This window comes from Myotis nattereri (assembly GCF_964212035.1).
Source record: "Myotis nattereri genome assembly, chromosome: 2".
NCBI lineage: Eukaryota > Metazoa > Chordata > Mammalia > Chiroptera > Vespertilionidae > Myotis > Myotis nattereri.
The window spans coordinates 19,710,515-19,732,020 of NC_138076.1; the positions used below are offsets into that span (position 1 = coordinate 19,710,515).

Below are 21,506 nucleotides of genomic sequence, written 5' to 3' on the forward strand. Positions count from 1 at the left end.
TATGAACTAGTAAAGGTGTTTACCCTCCCCGCCTCCGTCAAAATATAAAGCTGAAAAAAGTTGTTAGTCCTTCGAAAATATGTTTGAATTTCTAAAACCTGGACCCCATGCCCACCAAACAAGTGTCTGCGGGCGCGAGGGTCTCTAGTTACCAGGACCGACTTAGAGACCCACTCACTGGGCGAAGGAGTGAAAGCAAAGTAGCCCTGACCCGCCTGCAGGGCCCGGCACCGGGAGGCTGGGGACCAGGGCGCGCCGGCCGCTCTCGGCTCCGCGCTCCGGGACTGGGCGCCTCCTCCGCCGGCTGCTCCGCGCCACGAGCCGCGCCTGCGCCCTCGGCGAGCCCGGGCAAGCCCCGCGCGACGTGAGCGCGCGGTGACGGGCGGATCGAGCGGGGGCCGGGAAGGCGCGCGCACGTCCCACCGCCAGGCGGCGCCGTGCGCCAGTCTGAGACCGCGGAGCTCTCGCGGTAGGTGAGACTAAGGCGTTCCGGAAGTGAGTCGCCGGAAGAAGCATGGGTGCTTCCGGGGATCTGGCCAGCTCCGCACGCTGAATTGCCGGCACCATGCAGTCCGATGATGTGAGTCCCTGTGCTCTGCCACCCGGGGTTTACGCAGGGTGTCTGGGTGTCTCGCAGGGTGTCTGCGTGTCTCGACTCAGAGGCGCATACTCAGCTCGCCTCCTGTCTCGTGTGGCTTCGGAAGCGAGGCTTCCGGTTTCCGGGCGTGGGGCTCCCACGTGTCTGCCCTGGACCTCCAGCCCGTGGCCCCAGCGGGGTTAGGGGGCCAGAACACCCCCCCTCAGTCCAGAGGGTCGGCGGTTGCAGCCCCTGTGCCCAGCAATGACGGGCTGTGCGTCTGGGCCTGGGGGACTTGGGGGGCGGGTGGGGGTTGGGGGGGCCGATACGGCGAAGTCTCGGCATCCACTTTAAGGGTCCTTTTCATGCATGTGCACCCTACTTTTCAGTCTGCTTTTGCTGGGTGTGGGTTTTTCTTTACGTGTGTCCCACTGTCTGCCCAAGTTATGGTTTTGGAAGCATCCTAGATTCATTCCTTGAGTAACGTGTAGGAGAAATACCTGCGCGCTTGCGGTGTGCCAGGATGGTGGTCATTCCTGGAGGTGTGGGCGTTAATCAGCCAGGCAGACGACCTGCTTCCCCGGAGCCCTCTGTGGGGGAGACGAGTGAACAAACAAGGACCATTGCGGGGCCTCCCAGGGCTTTGAAAGACCAGAGGTGATGACGTAGAGAGCAGTTGGGAGAGACCACGTCAGACAGGGAAGGTGTCCCTGAATAGAAGACCTTTGAGCTGAGATCTAGAGGATGAGAATGGCCCGCCACGGGAGGGGCTGAGCTAAAAGCAGTCAATCAGGCAGTGAAGAAGGAATATATTCAAGGACACCAAGAGCATGTGAAGTCTTGTAAGAAGTGTTCTTAGGGGCTTTCATGGGAAATGACATCGGGTTTACAATTGTGTGAAGTTCTCTAGTTGTGTGAAAGGTTTTTGAAGGAGAGAAAGGTTGGAAGCAAGGAGACTAGAATATCATGAAGGAAGCTTCAATTAAGGTAGTCATGGCGGATATGAAAAGAAATGGATAAATGTGAGGTTTAATAGAAAAGACTTGGCGAGGGGTTAAATGAAAAAGAAAAGAGAGATCAAGGATATTTTGATTTGAACAACAGTTGAGTGGTGGTTGTATTTCTGGAGAGGGGAAGGCTGGGGGAGGAGCACAGTATTCTTTGAGAGAGAATGGAATCCAGAGCTCCATGTGGACATGTTCATGTGTCCGATGCCTTTTAGACCACCAAGCCGAGATGTCAGGTAGCAGCTGGCTGTATGTACGAGTCTGGTGCTCAGGAGAGAAGTTTGACCAGGAAATAAAAATTGCGGAATCATAATTGAGAGATATTTAAAGCCACTAGCCTGATTGAGCTGCTACTTCTCTAGTTTCATTTCCTCTAACCTGTTTCCTTCCATCCCCTGCCAAACGCATCCTACAAAATTCCAGAAACGTTTGCTCCCTTCTTTTATGTTTGTGTTTTTCCCTTTAGCTACTTTAAAGCCTCTCCCAGTTCCTCAGGGCAGCTCGCTCAGAGGCTCTCATACAGTCTACACCTCTTTGGTACTCAGACTGCTGCTTTGTGTATGTGTCTTTCTCCCTAACTAGATAGATAACACCCTTTAAGGACTAGACTTTCCTTCATTCAACAAGTACTTGAGTGCCTCCTGTTTGTCAGGATTTGGGGATGTCGGTGCCTTACATAAATTAGTACACAATAAATGCTGAATGAATAAAGAACACCTTAGTCCAGGCCAGGTAGCTCGGTTGGTTGCAGCAGTCGCTAACCTTTTGGACCTCACGGACCATCGGTTGGCGACCACTGGGTTAGAGCATCGTCCTGATATTCCAAGGTTACCAGTTCAATCCCTGGTCAGAGCACATATAAGAATCAACCAGTGAGTGTATCAGTAAGTGGGAAAACAAATTGATGTTCTCTCCCTCTTTCTCTCTGAAAATCAGTAAAAAATATAAATAAATACAAGTATCAAAACCAAAAAACCACACATTAGCAGAGGATAACAATAGGATGTTTTTCTTGCCCTCAATGAAAAATTGTACATATTTCCAAAAGTCTAGACTGTGTAGCCTTTTGCACTGGATAGTGAACATTTTGAGTAGAAAAGGAAAGTTACAAAATATATAATATGATCTCATTTTGTTGAAAACATACATATAGGCATACTAGTTCTTGGAATGTATACACATACAGAAAAAGTTGAAAATATTTACAAAATAATAATGAAATATCTGGGTAATGGGTTATGGTTATTGCTAATTTGTATTTACTTTTTCTATAAGAATCTGTTATATGTGTAAAGAAAAAAAGTCAGACTATTTTACAAAGCATTTTTTCCTCATTCCTCACAGAGTTCTTTCCTCAATAAAGCAGGGCACTGCCCTAGGGCATTGTTTATTGGATTAATATGCCACTTACTGGGTCAGAGCAGTTGAAATGGATGTATACTTTGTCTTGCAGGTTATCTGGGATACACTAGGAAACAAGCAATTTTGTTCCTTCAAGATAAGGTGAGTCTAGATTTGCAGCTTGGACAAAGATTCCTTTATTTACCCTCTTGGTAACCCATCTTGTAATGCTTGCTGTTCCTCGAATTCTAGAACCAAGACACAGGGCTTTTGCAGAAATGAGTACAGCCTGACCGGCCTGTGTAACCGGTCGTCCTGTCCCCTGGCAAACAGTCAGTATGCCACTGTCAAAGAAGAGAAAGGTAAGGCCCAGGTTCACCTTTCATGAGAACCACTCAGCAGCTTTTCAAAGGATGTTCTTTAGTCTCTAGATAATATTAAAGGCATTTACTTTATCCCGCAGGACAGTGCTTCCTGTACATGAAGGTGATAGAACGAGCAGCTTTTCCTAGGCGGCTCTGGGAACGGGTAAGACTTGGAACATAATTTTACAGTGACCATTGCTCAAGAGCAAAAATGTCACATTTTTCCCTCTCCCATGATCATCTCTAGATTAAACTTTGAAACCATCCGTATTAGGTCCCATAGTGCTGTTAACAGTGAAGACCTAATCATTTATCTTTGCCCTTCAAGCTTCCTTTTTCTTTTCTTTTTTAAATATATTTTTATTGATTTCAGGAAGAGGAAGAGAGAGATAGAAACATCAATGATGAGAAAGAATCGTTGATTTGGCTGCCTCCTGCACACCCGCTATGGGGATCCAGCCACAACCCAAGCACATGCCCTGACTAGGAATCAAACCATGATCTCCTGGTTCATAGGTTGATGCTCAACCATTGAGCCACACCCGCTGGGCTCAGCTTCCTTTATCTGTTTGATAGGTCCGGCTTCACAAAAACTATGAGAAAGCACTGGAGCAAATAGATGAAAATCTAATTTACTGGCCCCGTTTCATTCGACACAAGTGTAAGCAGAGGTTCACCAAGATCACCCAGTACCTAATTCGAATTCGAAAACTTACACTAAAGCGACAGTAAGTATTTAGATCATTTATTTTTACATCAATTTTTTCATGGATCATATGAAACAGTGTTGTGAAACCTCTAGTAATACTGTTATATTACAGTAAAATTCAACGGGGTAGCCTTTTGCGTTATGCTAAGAATAAGCTTCACCTCAGGTTAAAGGTGAAGGAATTTAAAAACAGTATAGTACAACTTGATTATCCCCTCCCTGTCTGAAAACCAGCTTCAGAACATTCTGTTTATAACTCCCTGCAGGAACCTTAAAATGGGGGGGATTTTATTTTATTTTTTTTTAATTTATTTATTATTATTATTATTAGTTAAGGTATTACAAATGTGTCCTCATCCCCCCCATTAATCCCCAACCTCCCTTCTCGCCCCGCACACTCATGCTCCCATCCCCCTGTTGGGGGATTTTAAAATGACCTAAAAATGTGAATGAACAGGAATGTAAGAACTTTACTTTGAGTACAATGCAAACTCATTTTTAAAAGAGACATGAAATCCAGACTTAATGGAGAATACTAAAGCTGTCAGTCTTCTACAACAAAGTCCTTTTAGTTCACTGAAGCATTGTTGGCATAGTGAATGTCCTTAGAAGTCTCAGAACACCTCAAGAAAACAAAAACAGCCGCATTAAAGTAGATACAAAAATGTTTGATTTTTTTTATAGCATTAGATTTATCTAGAAAATTTTAAGTATATAATCTTGCTGTATTGATCTGAATCCTACAAAATGAATTCCAATCCTTTTCTTCTCATTTTTTAAAGGAACATGTAGCACATGTACTTGAGTTTTCTGATAACGTGTTTTATTTCCCGTAGGAGGAAACTTGTTCCTTTGAGTAAGAAGGTGGAGCGGAGAGAAAAAAGAAGAGAGGTAACGTATTGTTCTGATATTCATAGTGTCTGTATTTTCGTTGAGGGTAGGGCTATGTAGGTAGAAAAAGATTCAGTCACTATTGTCTGTAAACTTTTCAAGCCCTGGATAACACTAATGGATAACAGTAAAGGTTGCATAAGATATCTGATATTCTATATTCTAAGATTATGACTTTCAGGGCAGGTTAAAATGTGGGCACTTGGGGATATATGTGATGGGGAAGACATATAGAGATAGAATCCCTTAGAGAGCCACAACTCCTTGCCTGAAATTCTGGAGGTCAGATGTTTCAGAATTCAGAATTTTGGTATGTCTGATCTTACATATTGCCCTCAGCAGGGTTAGAGCATTCTAATCAAACACACTAGTAGTTTTGCAGTGAAATATAAGAACGCTCATTCACATTAGATGGAATTTTTTAAATCGCTTTAATTAGATTCCTGTGACATCAGGTCATATTAGGCCACTAAATTGAGGTGTGTGTTTTTCATTATTATTTTGAAATTGTTAGTAAGGAACAGACTGGAATTATTTCTTAGAAGTAAACTGAGCAGCTTTGTTACCAAAGTAATGACTAGCGATGTTAATGGCCTGCTGTCCATGGAAAATCTAGTCGGGAAACTCCAGCTTTGTCACAGAGAGCAATCAGCCTCTCCACCTCCCTGGTACTTTGGTCAAGCTGAATTTTCTTAGGCTTTTCAAGACCCAGGAATTAGCTTTTCCCGACAAGTCCAACCATTCATTCTAGTATTTGCTTTGCTTACTTCCTTTCTAGCAATAGACATTTACCTGATTATTTGTCAAGTTCTGTCTAGAAATAACTTTAATAATGTTGATGCTTTTGTTTCCATTAATCCATGGAGTTCTGTATCTCAAATGCATTTTATCATTGGTCTTCAAGGTTTTTTGATCACTTACCCCATCATAAAATTTTTAGCATATGCTCCCATTATTTATAAGTGTTATACATGCATACTTGCGCTCATAGGTATAAGTAATTGTTTGTGATGGCCTGGTTCTTTTTTTTTTTTTTTTTAATATATTTTTATTGATTTTTTACAGAGAGGAAGGGAGAGATATAGTTAGAAACATCGATGAGAGAGAAACACCAATCAGCTGCCTCCTGCACATCTCCTACTGGGGATGTGCCCGCAACCCTGGTACATGCCCTTGAGCGGAATTGAACCTGGGACCCTTCAGTCCGCAGGCCGACGCTCTATCCACTGAGCCAAACTGGTTTCGGCGATGGCCTGGTTCTTAGCTTAGTATAAATTTGTCCTTATGGGCTCTCATAATTGATAGGTATGGCAGGGATGCTTAGAGAAGTGCATTGTGATTGTTTGCTCTTTATTTTCATTCTCCACCCCCAATTGTTAAACAGGTGTTCATGCAAGTCTTTCAGAAGAAATTAAATTTTTCCGTTTATGCCAAATAATTTTGAAGCTCTCTGGAAAATGCAGATGATTTTTTAATGGTTTGGGAAATTATGTCTCCAGATTTTTAAATTGTGGGACTGAAATTTTTGTAGGAGACATGTTTTCAGCAATATCACATAGATGTAATCCTTTTCTTTTTAAGGTGGTCTGTCCACAGTTTTTTTTCTTTAAACTCACTGGTAAAATATTCCCTTTCTCTTGAAAGAGCAGATAAATATATTTTTTAAAACTCCTGCTACGTTACATAATACGGACAGCCATTTGTCATTTTAAAAAAGGTTGGCAAATGTCCACTCTATCGGACATATAGCTATTTGTTTTATCTAGTTCACTGTATCTGACACAGCTATTTGCTCTGTGGACAGATCAAGTCACCAATGTCAGTATGCATAAAAAAATATTTGTAACATTTAAGTTCTGAGTATTTTCTTCCTACATCTCACTGGATCACTCTTTGAGGTGTAAGCACCTACTTTAGAGAATGATGTAGACCACCACAGTAGACTTTTAACTAACCCATGTGCCCCAGTCTTCTGCATTGCGATTTATCTGACACTGTTCTTCATGCTAACACAGCTTCAGTGTGTAACACTTTGAAATCCTCTATGATTTTCACTAATTAATGCACAATCTTAGGCTAGGGTTGAGGTGAGATTTGTATGTTTTGGTTGTGAGTGGTACAGGTTGATGCCATGTATCATTTCCTGTGAGACATCATTGAAGGAAGAGATTTTTTTTTTCTTTTTTGTATCAAGGGGTCTACTATGGTGTTAGAAAACGTAAATGAATGAGGGTCTCTGTTCCCTTTTCTGTGAGTCTGCTTCAGGATTGCTTATTTTCTAAGACACTTAAATGTATGTAGACCTACCTGCTTTGTATATCTATCAAAGGCTTTTTTAGAATTTAAAATGCTATTTATAAAAACTCTAGGAATTTTTTACATTGAAAGGTTACCAAGAAGGGTTGAGAGGTAAAGAAATACATCTGGTTGGAGAGGCAGAAGCCCCATAATAGCAAGAGGGAGAAGTGATTACATCTTCTTTCTTATAAAAACTTAATAGTTTCTTCTTGTTGTACAGGCTAGAAAATGAATACTAGTGAGGTAAATGGGTTTGCTCTTTTCTTACAGGAAAAGGCATTAGTAGCTGCCCAGCTGGATAATGCCATTGAAAAGGAATTGCTGGAGAGACTTAAACAAGATACGGTGAGAAAGCTAGGAGCCTGGGGTACGGATTTTGTTTTAGGTGGTACTGTCATGCTAGGAAATGTGGGACTAGTGAGAAATGGGTCTTATTTTTAAAGGTGCTAGATGTTCACCATGATTTTATTCCTGGAACAAATAACATATGGGTCCTGGCTTCTTCATTTAAGTTCATTGATGCCAGCACATAAGATGCTTTGGTTGTTCTTGATACTCCATTCGGTACGAGACCTCTCTCGCTTTTGCCATTATTCCCAACTCCTGTTCCCAAACGCAGCAATTCCAGATCTCTGTGCAAAAACCATCGTTCTGATCCTCCTGTCTATTCTCCTCTTTTAAAGATTTAATGTCATTTATAGAGACAGTATGAATAAAAAAATTTTCTTTATTCCCCTTTATCAGCAAAATTTTTCATCTGTCCTACTCCTTGGGTTTTATAGACTACTAAGTTTTAAGTGATTTTTCTTCCATCCTTCATAGAAGTTACCAGTTTGGTATTAACCACTGATTATTTAAATGTTAAAATGGGCTTTTTAAAGACACTGCCAGCTCTAGACTTGAAAATAAGATAGAAATATTACTCATCAAATTAAATATTCTCATTTCACTGAGGAAAAAGTACGCTTGTTGGACAGTGGACTTTAAGTGTGAGATTCAAATATCGTTAAAGCCAATCTGTGTGTTCTTCAGTATGGCGACATCTACAACTTCCCCATTCATGCCTTCGACAAGGCCCTGGAACAGCAGGAGGCAGGGAGCGACTCTTCAGATGCTGAGGAACAAGAAGATGAAGATGATGAGGAAGTAAGCCTTGTTTGTATTTTTGTTTTGTCCAGCAATAATCTATAGGACTAGATCTATTTTGAGAGACAGGCTGTCATTTTCAGCCTCTTAACCAAAAGTAATGAAATGATCTTAGTTTTCTATCGTGAGGTTAATTCTAGTTCAGCAGTGGCTTCTGTGTTCTCCAGGTTCAGCTAACCAAATGTGCATTGACAATTTTAATTTTACTGATGGGCTTTCTAATATTTTTCCTGTGGAAGACAAAGGAAGAACCTTCATCATCTGTAAGAATACACCATTAAGGAACCTACTGAAAGTTACAAGGATTTAATCTTACTATTAACATACTATTTTTAGAAGGGCAGATTTAGCAAGTAGATGGTAAGCCACACAGTATACTAACTCACATAGGTACAGAAGCATACTTTTCCTATTACTAAACTAGTTTTTGATTATTTGAAATTAATAATTTTAGTTGAATGTTTGTAAATCTTAAATACTGATTTCAGAAGTATTAAACTTGGAAATAGGTAGACTTGGGTTGCCTAGCAAGTAAATACTGATTCTGGTTGTTATTTATGCATTTACTTATCAGAGACTATAAAACAGCGGTTCTCAACCTGTGGGTCACGACCCCTTTGGGGGTCGAATGACCCTTTCACAGGGGTCGCCTAAGACCATCCTGCATATCAGATATTTACATTACGATTCATAACAGTAGCAACATTACAGTTATGAAGTAGCAACGAAAATAATTTTATGGTTGGGTCACAATATGAGGAACTGTATTTAAAGGGCCAGAAGGTTGAGAACCACTGCATAAAACTAGTTGTCTAGGTTGAATTTTCATCATGTATTTTGACCTAACAGTTATGTTTTATTTTAGGATGTGGGAAAAAGAGAGTTTGTGGAAGCTGATGAGGTGGATGAGAGTGACATAAGTGACTTTGAGGTGAGATTTATGGGTGACAGGAAGAAGGGTTTCCAAACACACAGAGGCAGATAAATCCTCTAGTTCAGGGGTGGGCAAAGTTTTTGACTCGAGGGCCACAATGGGTTCTTAAACTGGACCGGAGGGCCGGACAAAAGCATGGATGGAGTGTTTGTGTGAACTAATATAAATTCAAAGTAAACATCATTACATAAAAGGGTACGGTCTTTTTTTTTTTTTTTTTTTTAAGTTTTATTCATTTCAAACGGGCCGGATCCGGCCCACAGGCCGTAGTTTGCCCACGGCTGCTCTAGTTTGTTCAAAATTGAGAGGACAGTGGAGTTTGGGGAATGAGTCTACTAGCGTCTTCCCTGCTCTTACTTCTTTACTCCCCATGCTAGGATATGGACAAACTGGATGCCAGCAGTGATGAAGATGAGGGTGAGAAATCCTCCAGTGAGGAAGAAGAAAAGGCCCTTGACGCCAAACACAAAGGCAAAACACCCTTGAAAGGAACTTTGCGGAGAAAACGAGCCTATGTGGAGATTGAGTATGAGCAGGAGACAGAGCCTGTGGCCAAGGCCAAAACCACGTGAATTACGTTCAGACATTTTTAATAGGACTGAACATTTTGAACTTTATCCTATCGTCATTACATACATACCTCGTTTTCACTCTTTGTTTTGTATGTAACACAATATTTGTGTTTTTTATATTTATGCCACTTCTGTAGAGCAAGAAATCTGGGGGAGAGTGGAGGAAATCCTTAAAGTTATAAACAGAGTATTTTTATAGCTTTGGAATGTGTTGAGGTGATAGCTTGACAGATGAGTTTATGATTGTAAATATATAATAAAGAGGCAATATGCAAATTGACCATCACACCCTTACAACATGGCAGTGCCCAGAGCCGGGGTGGGGCCGGCTGCTCCCCCAGCTGGCCAGGGCCAGCCAAGGCCTGCGCTGCTGGCAGTTGGAGCAGCAGAGGTGTGATGGGGGCATTAATACCTGCCCCCTGAGGGCTCCCAGACTGTGAGGGGGGCAGGCCACGCTGAGGGACACTCCCCCACACCTCCAGTGCATGAATTTTCATGCACCGGGCCTCTAGTTTATAAATGGTAGCCACCTTAGGTGCCCTCCCCCCCAAAAAAAAACTTTATTCAGAAATGTCCAGACTTCAGTTTTTTTCTTGTTCTTTGCCTACTTCTATTAGAAGTAAAAGACAAGAAGGAAAAAGATCTAAATTATATTGTCCAGTACAAAAATACCTTTTTATTTAAATAATTCCATTTATACAAAAAGAAAATCCTCTTCTCTTTAGGAAAGTACTGCAAAGTTTTTAAGTTCCACTGTAAGGAGCGCCTTCAGAAACCAGCTGCACCTTTCTGACACACTCCACCACCTTGCTGTCTTCGCAGCTTTGGGGAATTTTAGCCAGGAGACCCTGAAACATGAAACCAAACAAGTTTTGATTTTTTTTGGGGGGGGGGGGGGCAAGGGGGTAATTTTTTTTTCCTTTTACCTTGGTTCTTCTTTCTTGGTTTCATACTCAAAGAAGGAAAGAATAGACGACACTAGGGGACAGTTCACAGAACAAGTATAACTAAGAATTGTTGGCATGTTTGGAAATGGCTCATGAAGCAGCAGCTTAATACCAGCTGAGATGAATTAAATGGGATCTAGGACTTGAAAACTGCCTGAAATTAAAGAGCAAAGATGAATCTTAATCTGAATAAACTAATAAAACAAGAAACTATGCTATCTGTAAGTATTTTTAGGATATGAATTTCTTTTCATGCTGCCTTACACCTTTTCAAATAAAGACTTCTAATGGGGTAAGAAATGAGGCAATAGTTTATTAAATATATATAAACACACACATAGCTATTATATGCTACTAGTGACTTGGTGCATGGATTCATGCACATTGAAAGGAAATTAGAAGGTGGCTGGTTGGGCGGGTCTGGGCAAGACAGGCCAGACACACCCTGGAGCCAACCTCCTGCCGTCCCTCCATGATCGGCTGCACCTGGGGTGGCACTGTGGCTTGAAGGGGTGTCTGTGGAATGAGTGGGGTCCCTCCAACAGGTGGGGTCCCTCGGCCTAGCCTGCAGGGATTGGGCTGAAACTGGCTCTCCGACATCCCGAGGGGTCCCAGAGTGCAAGAGGGCCCTCTGCAAAGTTGCTGTTGTACAGGGTGTGGAACACAAATGCAAGTGTTCAGTAAACCAGATTCAGGGCCAGGAATCAAACTGGTGACCTCTTGGTTCCTGGGTCGTTGCTCATCTGCTGAGCCACACGTGGCTGGACCTGTTTTTTTTTTAACTGGAACAGAATTTATAAACACTTGATCATGATCCTTTTGCCCATTTTCTGTCCTAGGCCCAGAGATATTTTCTTTTTTCTGGGTGGGAGGTGGGCGAGGGGAACATGTTCATTAATGCTGGGGACGATGAAACCAAGGAAGAAATTAGGATAGAAGAAACACGGCTTAGGCGGTGCTCTGCTTTGGCTCTCGAGAAATGTTACAGGAAAGAAGACCCCAGAAATATTTTCTAATCCTTCTGCCTTTTGAGCTGAACAGTTCTGAATACCTTTGCTCAAAGTCTATAGAAGGTTAGAGGGCTCCAGAAATGGAGACCTGAACCCTCCACATTCATTTACAGACTTGGCCAGACACATGAATAGCAAACGGGATTTAAGGATAATGAGGCCTAACTGAAACCATGTGGCATACTGTCCCTTACCTTCACTTGTCCTTGAGAGCAGCCGTCCAGGAGAAGCAGGCAGTCTGTGGCCTCCTCTAATAAAGCACCCTTAACAGGCTCCGGTGTAAGGCTTGAATCCCTTGCTACATCACATATCAGTTTCAAGAGAGCCTTCAGTAAGACCACAAGTCTACAGGAAACTCTGGAATCAAGAAGAAAAACTGTTCATACTCTAAATCAGGATGTTAAACTGGAGACTCCACAAATGAAGGAACTAAAGTCAAATGACAAAGAGCTGGAAGCAGAACCAGAAACCAGACTCGATTTCCTCAGGCCCCACTGTTTTCTAAGCAACGCCCACACACACACCCTGGCCTGTTCCCCTTTGGAAGCCTGCCTCCACTCTAAGGAAACAGCCGCTCCTGAAGAGGGAGAACTGGGATTTCCCCTTACCAGGGTCCCACACTTTCGGCCAGAGAACAGGAAGTAGCCCATTATCTTTTAACTTTTATGCAGTCTCAGGCTAGAAAGTTAAAAAGGAAATAAGCTTGGCTTCTGGGACTTAAGTGTCAATCTGAATTTTCTATCAATCAGTGAAACCCGCCCTATTCACTTATGCTTATTAGCCTTTCTAAGAAAATTGTGATGGTTGCACAAAATTGGAAATGTACCTAATGAACTGTACATTTTAAAATAGTATATGTCTGTGTGTATGTTTTTTACCACAATAGAAACTAAAAAGCTTTCATGGCAGCTGGAAAGTAATTTTAACATAGTGTGAAAATATGCATAATAAACGATTATGGGCAGAAATATGATGGAAAAGTTTGCATCCCCTGCCTTAATCTAAAAAATGAAATGTTTTCCTATAATCTGTGTATTGCTTAGCCTTCTACCTGTCATCATTCAATATGTAATCTGCTGTTTCCCAAGCCCCACCCCTCCACAATACATCACATTCACTTTCTAACCCTTACGTTTGTTTGCCAATCTCTCTACTTTGAATCTTGGTCTCTGCTCTTTAAAGGCCTGACAGTATTAATATGATTCAGTTTCATTTGTCCATCTATTACATTCTTTAAATATTCGTGCACCTAATACCAGGTATTGTGTGAACTCTGATACGCTCAGTATACCAAAGTGGTCTTCATCCTCCTGGAGCCTGTAATTCAGTAAGGAGAAAGAGTAAACAAATGCAACCTGGTTCCAAATGTGACTCAGGGAAACACTTGGGTACATTATAAAGAAATGAGATAATATGGTTCAGAATAGACATGTATGTAGTTAAGGCACTGGACTCTAGATGAATTAAACTTTGTTATTTCATGCAAGAAAGGCTTTTGTTGCCCTGGCTCAGTTGGAGTGTTGTCCCATACACCAAAAAGTTGTGGGTTTGATTTCCGGTCAGGGCACACACCTAGATTTTGGATTCAATCCCCAGTCTGGGCCCATACAGGAGAAATCAATCCATGTTTCTCTCTCACATTTATCTCTCTCTCTTTCTTTCTCTCTCTCTTCCTCTCTCTCTCAAATCAATAAAAACAGTCTTGGGCGAGGATTTTTAAAAAAAGAAAAGAAAGCCTTCTGTTGACTTAAAATGTTTGAATACCAGTTTACTGTTCCCAATACCTACTTCAAGCCAGAGTTGCAATGCTTTCTAAGCAATCAGATTCTAACCTGGTATTCTCCTGATCACTGTTCAGTATTGTGCTATGAAGTGCTCTGGTCCCAACTGGATGTCAAAAACATTAATATGAACAAAGCTAGGCCTGTCTTTATTGAAGCACTTCTACATGGCCTTTTAAATTTAATGTGCCTATTAATCTAGAGAGATGTACACCTGAAGCAACAATGGGTACAGTTTATCTTTTAAATGACATTTTTCTGAGTTCAATAGGTATGGGAGGTATCCGTGGCATATCCTTAACACTCTGCACTGCATGGACATCTGGTCAAGTTCTGAAGAGAAAATCTGAATTTTGCCCCTCTCACCACACATGTCTGCTGGCTGGTATACCTGGGCCAAGTATACTGCATGAGAAGTTTTAGGGTTTCCAATGTCTTCAATCTCGCCTCCTCCTCTGGCCCATCATAAACCTCCAGATAGCCAAGGATGACTCGTTCTAGCCTCTTCCAGTGCCGGACGGTCAGGATCCCAAGCCTACAAACAAAGAGAAAATGTGACAGCAGAGGAATGAAGTCTGGAGGATGGCCAGCCAGCAGCCCAAGCACTCACCTCTTCACAAAAGCTGGCAGATTTCTCGCGTAGGTCCTGCGTAAGAGAATGCGGTGCTCTGGCTCCATGTGGGTCAGGATCAGCTGCAGGACCTCATCACAGTGTGTGGTGGGTCGAGCTGCACCTCCCTTCCAGTGCAGGCCTTTCTCCAGGACTGGAAACAGATCCAGCAGACACAGCAACACAGCCTAGCAGAGAGCAATGGACAGGAGCTGTAGCCATCCATTCGCATTCACAACCCTCTCTGAGGTTTCTAGCAACGTTAATAATCTATTAATGTAATGTCATAAAACTCTAAAACATACTAGTTACAATACATTCAGTGTATATTACTTATATTTTTTAATCTCTTTTTTTTTTACATTATCTCTATCTGACAGTCCCAAATAAGTTAATGCTTTCTCCTCAGGACTGTTCTTTGCTAAGCTACCAAATGGGAAGGCAGCTGGGACTTTAACCCAAATTTTAGGAGTCTGAGTCTATTGTCACTGTATTACTAAGTCTAAGTAATACTTACATGTACTTAAAACAAAACTGCTTCTAAATAGACTCTAAGATGGTCCTCATTTGTGTCCAATTGGACCACTGTATCTGAGGATTCAGTGTTTAGGCAATCCCTTCTATCTCTCCTGGCTCTTTGGTTTTCTTATAGTTTTTTGGTAGTGTTTTTTCCTCTCGAACACCATCTCAAGAGTCCTAACTTTTCTAGTTGTAAAGTACCTGGGTTTTCAATGCCTAGAACAGTGATGGCAAACCTTCTGAGCTCGTGTCAGCCTTTTGAAAAACCCTAACTTGCCCTAACCGGTTTGGCTCAGAGGATAGAGCGTCAGCCTGTGGACTGAAGGGTCCCAGGTTCGATTCCGGTCAAGGGCATGTACCTGGGTTGTGGGCACATCCCCAGTAGGAGGTGTGTAGGAAGCAGCTGATCGATGTTTCTCTCTCATCGATGTTTCTAGCTCTCTATCCCTCTCCCTTCCTCTCTGTAAAAAATCAATAAAATATGTTTAAAAAAAAAAAAAAAGAAAGAAAAACCCTAACTTAACTCGGTGCCGTGTCACATACAGAAATTTTTTGATATTTGCAACCATAGTAAAACAAAGACTTATATTTTTGATATTTACTTTATATATTTAAATGCCATTTAACAGAAAAGTCAACCAAAAAAATGAGTTCGCGTGTCATAAGTTCGCCATCACTGGCCTAGAATAATATTTAAAAAAGAAAGGTGGCAAAGTGAGGGGTTAAGTGTGGGTAGGCATAAAATAAGAAACATGGTGCCAGCCTGTGTGGCTCAGCATTTGAATGTCGACCCAGGAACCAAGAGGTCATCAGTTCAATTCCCAGTCAGGGTACATGCCCGGGTTGCAGGCTCAATCCCCAGTAGGGGGCATGCAGGAGGCAGTTGATCAATGATGTTTCCTCTCATTGTTGCTTCTATCTCTCTATCTCTCTCCCTTCCTCTCTCTCTAAAAATCAATAAAAACAAATTAAAAAAAAAAAAGAAATATGGTTATGTCGACCTCTAATTTTATGTAACTTGTTTATAACTTGTTCCTTCTGTTGTGAGAATATTCTCCTCCTCCTCCCCATCAAAACTCCTATTTATCCTTCATAAGCAAATACCACCTCCTCTGGAATCCTCCTAAAACCACCACCAAACCTGGTTAGCTGCTTATTGCTGGACACCCACTGCACTTTATACAAACCTCCTTTAATAGATTTATCACTTTATACTGTAGACCAGGGGTCCTCAAACTTTTAAAACAGGGGGCCAGTTCATTGTCCCTCAGACCATTGGAGGGCCAGACTATAGTTTAAAAAAGAACTATGAACAAATTCCTATGCACACTGCACATATCTTATTTCGAAGTAAAAAAACAAAACGGGAACAAATACAATATTTGTATTTGCATGTGGCCCGCGGGCCGTAGTTTGAGGACCCCTGCAGTAGACATATGTATAAACATTTATATTCACATAAACATCTCCCAAAGGGTCTCTGGCTCTAAGAAATACTGTCTGATTCATTCACTCTTGGAACCTACAATGGTTACTGGCACACAGTAGGTATTCAATTTCTATTGGAGGAAAGAATAAATGACACTAACACATCCAACATACAAGGGATTTCAAGTGTGTGTGTGTTTATAATAAGTCAGCACAAAAGACACTTAAATTAATAACTTTTTCAGACATAAAGTTGCCCCCAAGTGATATGTAATTGACCCAGATAAAGAAAAAACACTGGCTTTTCTGTGGGTACTCAAGGATGTGGATGGTGGCTTGGTATGGAGATATTTTCACCAGTCACTGCTACCTTCATATTTTCAGCTTGGCAATGGCTTTTAGTTATCATCCTCACTTTCCAAGAAAATGTCTCTCAACTATTCTTATTCACATAATGCCACCTGCCACTCAAATTTGAGAACTTAGACTCAGTTACCAACAAATCTTGTAATTACCTGAATGAGGTGGTGCTCCGGTGTGTACAGATGGTTGAAAAGGGCATGGTATAGGACCTGGGCCCTATTATACTGGAGCAAATCAGCAGCTGGCTGCAATCAGACAAATCACCCAATTAAAAGAAAAGTTAGCCAAGGCAGGCAAATGTTGATAATTTAAAAAATTGAATTATGGGTATATGGGATCCATTATACCACTCTCTCTACTTCTGTGTGTATTTTAAAAGCTCTATGACACACAGTTAAGAAAGAAATATACAAACTTCCTCGAGTAACAGCTTGCACATCTGAACATAACCCCTGCCAGTTTTTTGATCCTTGAAAGTCAACTGTTAATTACTCAAATCTTTCAGTTTGAAAGTGGCCTATATGCACAATAATAGCCCATGTTTCTTATATATATTACCTATGAGATATAACCTCTACTAGGTTGGCAGATGGAATGAATATAAAGAGAAAAAACATAAATAAGTGAATTTAGTCACATAACTGCAATAATAGAAAGTTAGTTAATAAAAGACACAAACATACTAGTAGGCAAAATAAACTAGTGACATCATGGATGGGGAACAGCCATATGACTCAGCCTGTCCATCAGAGCAGAGGCTGCTTACCACATTAAGCACAATGTGATGGAGGCAATGGACACCCAGGACTTTGTTCTCAATTTGATAGTCATCTGAGATGAGCAAGGATGGGGGAAGTATCCTTTCTAGATGTTGGTTCAGCCAGGGTCTAGTGACCTGTTGCAGAGTCCAGGAGAAAACATGTTTGGTGGCAGGGTTATTCTTCCAGGATTCCCTAAGTGGGAATGTGAAGCCAAATTAAGTACAGTGACATGGTGTTAACTAGCAAAGAAAATTAAGCTAAACAGAGTATGCCCTTGTCAATGAAAAAAATACATCCCACATAAGGTAACTCCTGATGTTAATAACAAACATTTTAAGACTTAAATCAAAATAACTTACAGAACTTACACTACATACATTTAACATTCACCCAGAGCTCTGAGTCTAAAGCTTATCCAATGAGAAGAAGCCATTCATAAGCACAGCAATGCAAAGGATCTGTGGCAATGGTGATAAGTGGCTACAGTGAGGATATGTTGAGAAGGGAGAGATAACTAATAAAAATGTCTTCAGTTTCTTTTTTTTTAAATATATTTTATTGATTTTTTTTTTTACAGAGAGGAAGGGAGAGGGATAGAGAGTTAGAAATATCGATGGGAGAAAAAACATCAATCAGCTGCCTCCTGTACACCTCCTACTGGGGATGCCCTTGACCAGAATCGAACCTGGGATCTTTCAGTCCACAGGCCGACGCCCTATCCACTGAGCCAAACCGGTCAGGGCTGTCTTCAGATTCTTGTTGCTGTTGTTGTTACTATTATTATTATTATTATAAGGGAATCAAAATTTGAACAGCAGTTTGTAAATCTGAACAGCAAGTAATGAGTTTACACACATTACTCAACTAATCTTCAAAATAACTGTAACAGGCAGTATTACCTTTATGTTACAAATAATAAAACTGAGGATCGAAGAGATTATTTGACCTGGTCCTACTCAGAAGCAATAAAAGGAAGCACCACCAGCCTCAAAACTAAGCCTTTTAATTCCAAGTTCCTAGTACAATGACAGCCGTGCACAGTTTTCTATTACTGCAGTGCTACGATACCCTTGCAGCACATTAGGTCCAAACATCCATGAGCATCTTTGGTCCATGCCAAGCAGCCCGACATTCGGTCCTGTCAACAATGTCCACACTTAGCAAATGTCCCTGGGCCCAAAGAACCCACAACGTTTATTTATACTCCTGGTTTGCAGGATTCATACATAAAATACTATCACATTTTATTGGTCCAATAATTGTGTTGTGCCTGTATTGCCAATAATAACCCTTCTCCACTAGACAGCCTTGCTGGTCCTAACACATGGGGTTAGGGAGATGAGCTAGCATGGACCAAATGTCTTGTGGACGTTTTGGAAAAGACCACATTTCAAGAACCTTTTGGCTAAATCAAATGTCTCCATGGTCATCTTGGACAGGAACAAATGTCCACTCATCACAAACACTAACACACAAAGTAGCAAGTGGAAACTCACAACATAATACTTTATCTAGCCCTAACCGGTTTGGCTCAATGGACAGAGCATCGGCCGTGGACTGAAGGATCCCGGGTTCAATGCCGGTCAAGGGCATGTACCTTGGTTGCAGGCTTCATCCCCAGTTGGGGGCGTGCAGGAGGCAGCTGATGGAGGTTTCTCTCTCATTATTTATAGTTCTCTATCCTTCTCCCTTCCTCTCTATAAAGTGTTTAAAAAAACAAGTGTTAAAAAAAAGAGAAAGACAGAATAAAGATTATTTTTTAAAAAAATATTTTAATAGCAATCTAAAGCCTATATTTTTCATCCCAAACACTGCTTCCATATCTAATAACTATCCCTCCCTATCTACTAGTGATGACTTTCAAGATCCCTACGTTCAAACTACAAGTTTAAATCCTCTCCACGCTCCCACCTCCGTCTTATTTCAGAAAGTTCAATCTAAATAAATGAGACAGAACTTCCCATTTCCAGGGTAGTCGTCAGGAGGACCGACAAGAACACTTGAAAGTGGAGTCTGAAGACTTGTATGCTAATGTCAAATTTACCAATAGCTGCTTATGTCATTTATATATTTTATTGATTTTTTTTTCAGAGAGGAAGGGAGAGGGATAGAGAGTTAGAAACATCAATCAGCTGCCTCCTGCACACCCCCCACTGGGGACGTGCCCGCAACCAAGGTACATGCCCTTGACCGGGAATCGAACCCGGGACCCCTCAGTCCGCAGGCCGACGCTCTACCCACTGAGCCAAACCGGCCAGGGCAACTTATGTCATTCATAGAGAACCAACCTTTCTGGGCCTTAACCGCCTTTGCGCTCTCACATTCTCAAACAGCCTGCAGTTCCACCCCTTGGCCCTTTCTGCAGGGGTAGGTACTTACTTATTCAAATCGGGCTGGAGAAGCCCCATTATCTCAGCAAACCTCCCTTTCTCGCCTTCGTGTTCCCCGTGGAGGAATCCCGCCACAGAACCACACTCAGTAACGCGCAGCAGTAAGGCCAGCACCTCTCTTGCAACCTCCCGAGCCCCCGGCCTGGTCCACGGCTGCTGCAGGCTGTGTGTGATGGCAAACACATAGATGGGTCCAGCCAGGTGGCGCAGGCCTCTCTTCCACGCGAGGCAACCCGGGGACTCCTTGGCCGACTCCACTCTCCTCAGCAGCTTAGTGAACAGCAGCCCAACCGCCGCCGCCTTCTCGGCCACCGCAGAGCACCCATCCCCTCCGCCTTCCTCCTCCTTGCGGGGCGCTGCATGCTTCTCCAGGGCGGCTGTCACCTCCCCCAGCGTCCCGGGCGCTCCGCCGAGCGGCGTGTCACTCCCCGCAAACAACCGATCGCACCCTGTGGCCTCCAGGAGCGCGCTGAGGTCCTGGAGAGCTGCATTCCTGGCGCTGCCCCGTCGGGACTCCGGGCCGGTCAGACGGTGCAGGATCTGGGACAGGGCCTGTCCGAGGTCAGAAGCAGGGCACTCTCCGGGCGGGGAAGAGCCCTCCCGCTCCATCCCGACCGCGGCGAGCGAGGGGCCGGGCTCCCCGGGGGACTAAGATGGAGGCGAGAGGGGGATCCGCTCAGGAGGCACCGGAAGCTGGACTTCTCCCAAAGAACAGAACTAAAACCAAATCAAACGACGAGACATCATTCTAGGCGAAGGGAGGGCGAGTCTAACCAGCCTAAGAGTCAAGTGTGCGTCAAGGAAACGACGCAGGGAAGGGAGAGCGACCTCTCCGGGGCCAGTAACAGAACCTCCGACTCCCAGCAGAGAAGTGGGGGGATTACTCTCGCCCTCCTGAAGACTCAAAAACAAGCAGACAAAAACAAACCCTAAAGCTAGATACGGAAACGGATGCCGATACCGTCAGCCCTTGCACACCTGCAGCCCGCCCTGCACCTCTTGAGCCTATCCAGACGCGAACCGACCGAAAGTCGTTGCCGTAAAGCACAAGGCTAGCTTCCGCCAATGCTACGTCAATGCTCCGTTATTTCACGACATTCTGTCGTAAAGCAATACAGAGTCGGGTTTTATAAAGGGTGGGGCTATTGCGAGAAATTTGCATAGAGAATAATCCGCTCGCTAATTTTGTTCCTGTTTTCACTTGTTAAGGTAGAAACAAAAGAATAAAATCACAGGGTATCGGCGATATTTAAAAAATATACATGATCTTGTGTGTTTACACTGAGTACATGCGGACTATGTATGTCACCCTTTCTGTAAGCTCAGTGGGCTGTATTCGAGGTTCCTTAACCAAAAGCTTAAGCTGATCCTTTCGGAGTTCATAAGCGTGATGATTGGGTGTTCACGCTGCTGTGTGAGATGTGCCGCCCATGAACCTTGTTACGCTCTGGCACATGACCCGTCTGACGTGAACTTGAAGGATCATTATAACCCAGAGTTGTCTCTTGAGCAGCCCAAACAAGTCTTTAGAATGAGCCGGGACTTCCGGTTGCAGTTATTAGGGGGGCTGTAGGTGCGTGGTCTGGTCCAGGTGGGGGCACCCTCGCCGCGGGTGGGCGCCAGGTCCGCGGGGCTGGGGCTGGGCGCCTGGCGGCGGCTGCTGACAGATGGCGGGCGGGCGAGCAGCTGCGCCCTGCATGCAGCTAGCCTTAATCCGGTTTTGAATGAGGAAGGGAGCCACAACCCTTTCGTCCCAGCCATTCTCACAGGGCGTCTGCCGTGCTTCTTTCCCCTGCAATGGGTTCTCTGAGAGTAGAAGGCCGGTCCCCGTACCTAAACAACTTTGGAAGTTCGTAC

At 42.9% G+C, this 21,506-nt stretch overlaps 2 protein-coding genes across 3 annotated transcripts; one reads left to right on the top strand and one right to left on the bottom strand.

Moving 5' to 3' along the window:
• Window positions 1-488: 488 nt before the first annotated feature.
• On the top strand, window positions 489-11,080 carry MAK16 (MAK16 homolog; the record flags this gene model as incomplete). Of its 2 annotated transcripts, XM_081082915.1 has the most annotated exons (10): window positions 489-580; window positions 3,038-3,087; window positions 3,178-3,287; window positions 3,389-3,453; window positions 3,867-4,018; window positions 4,836-4,890; window positions 7,459-7,533; window positions 8,221-8,334; window positions 9,200-9,265; window positions 9,646-10,983. In XM_081082915.1, the coding sequence occupies 10 exons, from the start codon at window positions 566-568 to the stop codon at window positions 9,838-9,840; spliced, it is 897 nt and encodes a 298-aa protein (XP_080939041.1). In that variant the 3' UTR covers window positions 9,841-10,983. The 2 variants fall into 2 exon arrangements, with proteins under 2 accessions (XP_080939041.1, XP_080939040.1); XM_081082914.1 differs by lacking the exon at window positions 489-580 and having other exon boundaries at window positions 3,014-3,087; window positions 9,646-11,080.
• TTI2 (TELO2 interacting protein 2) lies at window positions 10,496-20,690 on the bottom strand. The gene is made up of 7 exons (XM_081082913.1): window positions 19,639-20,690; window positions 17,265-17,451; window positions 16,651-16,743; window positions 14,189-14,376; window positions 13,970-14,113; window positions 11,992-12,154; window positions 10,496-10,688 (listed from the first exon to the last, which is right to left on the bottom strand). Exons 1-7 carry the CDS (start codon window positions 20,256-20,258, stop codon window positions 10,584-10,586), a joined length of 1,500 nt encoding a protein of 499 aa, XP_080939039.1. The 5' UTR covers window positions 20,259-20,690; the 3' UTR covers window positions 10,496-10,583.
• Window positions 20,691-21,506: the final 816 nt, after the last annotated feature.